The sequence below is a fragment of the Frankliniella occidentalis genome, unplaced genomic scaffold, assembly GCF_000697945.3.
Source record: "Frankliniella occidentalis isolate FOCC.00 unplaced genomic scaffold, Focc_3.1 Scaffold47, whole genome shotgun sequence".
Lineage (NCBI taxonomy): Eukaryota > Metazoa > Arthropoda > Insecta > Thysanoptera > Thripidae > Frankliniella > Frankliniella occidentalis.
In genome coordinates this window covers 639,650-645,252 of record NW_026267177.1, presented here as the reverse complement: position 1 = coordinate 645,252, position 5,603 = coordinate 639,650, and the positions used below count along the sequence as shown (strand labels likewise).

General features: G+C 59.7%; 1 protein-coding gene across 6 annotated transcripts in view; it reads right to left on the bottom strand.

Annotated features, from left to right (window-relative positions):
* Nucleotides 1-5,603, bottom strand: part of LOC113207872 (glycogen synthase kinase-3 beta) — a 60,538-nt gene that overhangs the window by 32,765 nt on the left and 22,170 nt on the right. Inside the window, exon 2 of one of the 6 annotated variants that reach the window (XM_052267116.1) lies at nucleotides 910-1,017. The exons of the other annotated variants lie outside the window; for them this stretch is intronic. Coding sequence (XP_052123076.1) covers nucleotides 910-1,017 — 108 coding nt within the window. The remainder of the gene's footprint in view (nucleotides 1-909; nucleotides 1,018-5,603) is intronic. 6 annotated transcript variants of the gene reach the window in all.

Below are 5,603 nucleotides of genomic sequence, written 5' to 3'. Positions count from 1 at the left end.
AGGGGTGCGCCACAGAATTATTTACAATGCGCTAGTCCTACCCATGCCGAGGGAGAAACAACAGGCAGCGTTCCGCAGGTTAATAAAGAAAAGGGTAACGGCGAAAAAAAAGAGGAGGGGACAAAATGGAAATGGAAAACAATACCTCCTGTTCGAAGGTACCAACACGCCATTGGCATTTAACAAAAAACAAAATTTGTCCAGGATTTACTTTTTAAAGTATTAACCTTTTATCGTAAAAAGAAACTAAGCAAAAATCATGGCTAAACTAGATTATAGGGTGCATGACGTATGTACACACATAGGGTATTCTCAAGATTCGCTTTAGCCAGAGAACAAAACCGGAAGAAACGAAACATAAGCAAAACTGTCCAGGCGTTTTGAAAATTCTACCCGGTACTTCAAAGGGGTCAATTTTCTCTGACAGCGATGTAGCTGCGATTGCCGACTTCCGTTGCTATCCTCCTCCCGCTACAGCGAGAGAATCACCCTATTCAATGGAAGTGTACTTCATTGAGACTTTAACTGGTCTTCAAAAACTGGGAAAATAAATCGCTTGCAAAGGGTTGTTTCTCCGTTCGAACAGCATGCAGTGCAGTCCCTCCCCGCCGCGCCGGAGCCCCCTGCCCCCGCACCGCAGGCCACGGGGATGAAGAGGGACAGGGGGAGGGGGCGCCGGGCCGCGCTGCGCCCAGGGGGCCAACAGCTGCAGCGGCCGCGGCCCCGGCCGGCCCGCCAGGGGCCCGCCCCTCCCATCGATAGATGGGCGAGCATCAAATTGGCGCCCGGATGAAATCACATCCGCAATGAACCAGGGCAAGAGCGAGTTTCCTCGCCATCTCTGGGCCAGGGGGTGGCAGTGGCGGGCGGGGGCGTGGCGGGGCGTGGCGGGCGGGGAGCGGTACATACGGTCCAGAGGGAAGCCTAGCGCCGGAGCTTGCCCATTACATCCATTGCGGTTCATGTGCACCACTCGTCTCGCCGCGCGGGCAGCGCCTGCCTCAGCGGTTGCCTCACCTAAAACAGAACACACACAGACACAAAAAGCCGACTGAAACACACCAAAACAAATATCAATGTTGTTGTCTGTTTCCAACGCAAGGGACCTGCCTTCAGTAAACAAGAATCACAAAGTACGATAAACATCTCGCAAACCGCTGCACATAAGGGGAAAACAGAGGGGGACAACGCTATAATATTGCTGCCCGTCACCTTCCCAATGTGGAGAGGAGGGTGGGGGTATGCCAACTAATGTCACTGCATTTCTATGATTTCGCCTGACTTTCCTATCGGGGAGCACAGGGTGGCCCGGGTCGGCCGGACTTTCTCAGCAGGTGGGGGCCGGACAGTCCTGGACGCGCGAGGCCCGCGGCCGCGCTGACCAAGTGGCGGCGACATTTCCACAACGAGCCTCTTCCTCCCCCTCCCCGCCGAGCCCAGCCCGCCGTCGAGCAGCCACGACCGATTTTCTGTGCGAAGGTTTTGGGCAGGGCGGGCCCCGGCGCCAGCCGCGCAACATGCCCCCCCAGTATCGATCCCTGGTATTTTAGGAAAGGCTGGCCCTATGCCGCGATGGCCCACCGCGGCAGCAGGCCGGGGCGCCCATGCGGCCCAGCAGGGTGCTGCCCTGGACCGCAGGGTGCATGACCTACCAGGCGGGTCCTGGTGACCCGTGAGGGGGCGTCCAGTGCGGCAGGGGCACCTTGGGCAGGAGGCTCAGGCGCCCGTGTGGCCCAGCCGCGCAGGGCGTGCATGCCCTCCTGGACCTCCTGAGCGAGCACAACGGGCGCAGGGTGCATGACCCACCGACCCGGAGGGTATACCCGCAAGAGGCAGGGGGGTTCAGTGCAAAAGTCGGCCGAACCGACCTGACCCCACCGTAAGCCCTGGGGCGGGCGCTCCTCCGTCCCGTCTAGGCTTAAACCTGGACGTCAGAGAGGGAGCGCCGGTCCCGCGCGCAAGTAGGGCATATAGGCTCTCGCCGGCGGCCCACTGGAGTAGCATGCCCAAAGAGGACGAGACCAAATATAAATAAATTACTAGCACGCGTATGGTGGAGCGACGCCAGTGCCCGGCTCGCCCACGGCCAGGTGCCAAGGGGTCGACCCCGGAACCTCTGACCTTTGCTCAGAGGCTTCCCCACGACCGGCGGCCCGTGGCCGCACCAGGGGTCGGCGGCGCACGTCGCACCACACGGCAACCGGGTAAGAAAGAGAGAGACAGAGTCATTTTCAATATCCGCCGCCCCTCGCCCCTACTGCCACCGCCCCTAGCCCCACGGCGTTGACGAAACGAGATGTTTCAATTTCCTAGACATTACCTTCACCCCCCTCCCCTCCCCTCCCCGGCCGCACCGAGCGACGTTGCTAGGCCGCTACTGTCGGGGGGTGGGACGCCGACCTACGGGATGCTCTTACACGAGTTTGCACGACGGCTCCGTCGCGCCGTGGCCGTGCCCTCCAGCGCGCTGCACGGGATCAAGGAAGAGGAGCCGAGAGCTGCCGAGCCAGCCAGCCGTGCGGCTGCGAAGCTCAACCCCCCCTGAAGCATTTCTCGGAGGGTAGGCGACGACGCCGTCAATCGCGCATAGAGCCCCCTTACAGACCCAGCCCCCCGCAAACAGCGAGCCATTTAAGACCTTTCAAAATTCACGAGGGCGAGCCGACCTCAGAGAAAGAGAGCCGTGAGGGAAATAAAAAGATGGGCAGCAGGGCGAGGAGAGGGCGGTGGCGGGGAGAGGTGAGGGGCCATGCCTCCGGTACTCGGCACAATATGTTCTACTCAGTAGCCTGAATGTCCCAATTTTAGATTTTCCCGGATTTTCATGACATTTTTATGACCAAGAAATATTTTTCCTAGCACTTTGAGTACAATGCCCGAGGAGGCAGCGGTATTCCGAATAGACCAATACTCGCCAATACCAAGCGCCCCCCCCCCCTCCCCCCATGTAACATACGCAAGGGTAAACCTTTAGAACACCACGAGAAACACAGAGGAAGGGCATTTTCCTGACCAGATTTCAAAATCCTGACATTCTCCTGACGCGTGGCCACCCTCACCCTCACTGCATCGCTCCGACGCTTCATGCGGGCTGGGGGGGACGACAGCTAGGCACTAGGGGCACGCGCTGCCGCGGCCCGGCCGGCCCGACACGGTGCATTAAAACTTTGCGCCCAACTCAAAGTGGAGGAGGACATGACAGGCATGGGTGCTGCGGGAAGAGCGGGGGCGGGGCCAGGTGGTCGCGGGAAGCCCCGCAAAAGGGGCGCAGCAGAGTGCATCGCGGCGACTGAGCAGAGCAAACAAACACGGCCTCAGCGGCCACCGCCCCGCCGCGCCCCGCCCCCACAGGCCCGCGGGGGTGGGGGCAGTGGGAGGGGTGGCTCAGCGGACGCCCTACAACCGGGGCCACGCACATTCCGCCGAGCAACGGGAAAACTTGCTCGGTATAGTTTATTTTTAAAACTTTTCTTTCACAAAATAAAAAGACAGAATGCTCCTGTATCGGATGCGCAGAGGGCACGTGTGCGCGTGGAATGTGACGACCCACAGCCCACAGCTGATAAAAGAAAAGACCAACGGCACAGTACTGCTATGTGGGATGGGTGGGCGGTGGGCCGGTCCAGGTGGAGGCGAGGCCCGCCGGGCCCGCGCCCCGCACAATGGCAACGCCCTGCCAAAACATGCGGCTGCCAGGGCCAACACTCACTGAACTTACTCCGAACAATCCCTGCTCATTTAGTACCAGGGACTCAACCCCTTACCCGCCCCGCTCGGCCCGCATTCCCACGACAGCGCAACCACGGATTTAACCCCCCCTTCCCTTCTGACTACTAAACTCCTAATCACCCCGCCCCCCTTTCCACCCGCCCCCTTTCAAGACTTGCGGCACACTAACAGGCTGTCAATCAGCCGCCCGTGAAGCCCAGGCGGGCAGACAACGCGTCGTCTGCTTGGTGTCGTCTGCTCCGCCGAGGCCGTGGCAGAGATACCGGGCCCGCGCCGTCAGTGCCGATGTAGCTGTTCAGCTACGCCCCGCCACGCCGCGCGACCCGCCCCAGGGGCCCCAGCCCGGGCCCGGCGCAGCGCAACGCGGCGAACTGTCATCTCATTTGGGCCCCACTTTATCGAGCACCTGTCACGGCGCAAGTCAAGGTCCCCGCGGCGCGCCGTCGTTGCGGCCCCCGCTATATGCTTCCCCCCATAGACCGCGCCCACCGGGCCCACGCGCCTTTCACACGGAGGAGCAGGCCGTGTTCAACAAGTCTCGCGCCCGCGAGCTCGCGCCGCAGCTCTGTCGTGCATGGCTCGTGCAGCAGCACACCCGCGGGACGGGGCCGCCCGAGGGGGGCCGCCCTCGTAGGGACTTATCGGCAACGGCAGGCAATGTGCTGCGCTTGTAGGGGCGGGGAGGGGCGGGGATGAGGGGGCGGAGACATGGAAATGGAGGACGCCGGGGGGCGACGGAGGAGGGGGCGAGGGGGAGAAAAGCAACGTGTAGCCAATTCGTTTAGGGCGGCCCGGGTAATGAGCAGAAGCCCCACGGCGGCACAGGCCGGGGTGGCGCGGGGACGCCCAGGCCCCGGGCCGCCGTCACCCACCCGGGCCTGGCGCCGCACCGATCCTCCCCGCCCGTTGTTAACCATCGAGCCGTGATTGATCTCGTCACCTGTTGGTCGGGGTCAGGCGAGGCAAAGCCCCCCGGCAAAGTCTCCCCCAGGCCCACCACCCTGCCGCCGCCGGGGCCGACACGCGTCAAAACCGATTCAAAACGCACCCGGCCAGTAGTGCAGTAGTACCTGGCGGGCGACCGCGCGCGCGATCGCGTCGCTTTCCCTCCCTTGATACTCAGTGTCGCGTTCAGCCGACAGAGCACTGATAAGCTGATAAGGAGACGAGTGGACGCGAGGCGATCGGGCCTCTGCGACGGAGATGGGAAGGGGGGGGGGGGGAGGGAGGGAGACCGAGAGGCTGGGGATTCAAATCGCCCCATCTCCTCATTGAAGAAGGAATTGAAAAAAATATAAAAATAAAAAGGTAACCATGGAAACGCGGTACTAATGAGCCCCGACATTGGAGTAGTTCACCGACCTGTATGCACAGCTGTTGGCTACTGCATACCGTTGGTGCAGAGCTTTGGCAGAGGGTAGCAAGTGGCTAGGCCGCGCAAGGCCGTACCGCGACAGAAGTAGCGCCCCTTCCCGATGCACTAGCAACGCCCCTCCTACTATTTTCTAGGCCTCACTTTTCACTCCCCTTCCGCTATTAAGATAGTGTGGTGTGATTAATATATAATCAGTTAAAATTTCAATCATTGACAGAGACAATTCCCACAATGCTAAGGTGTAGAAAATATGCTAGCAAGTTGAAAACTAATTGCTTCAGCAGGGTAATATATTCAGAAAGTAGTCACCTGCGTTACAATTTTAAATGAGTCTGGCAGTCAACAAGGCTCGAACCTAATGTTGTCACAAAACCTTAATGTGGTGAACTGCAGCTGCAACAAGCAGCATTTTCTAGCTGCGTAAAATTTTACAATTTCATAAAATTCATACTTGAGTACACATGACACCAAATATTTTGTCGGAAATCAGTTTTTACGA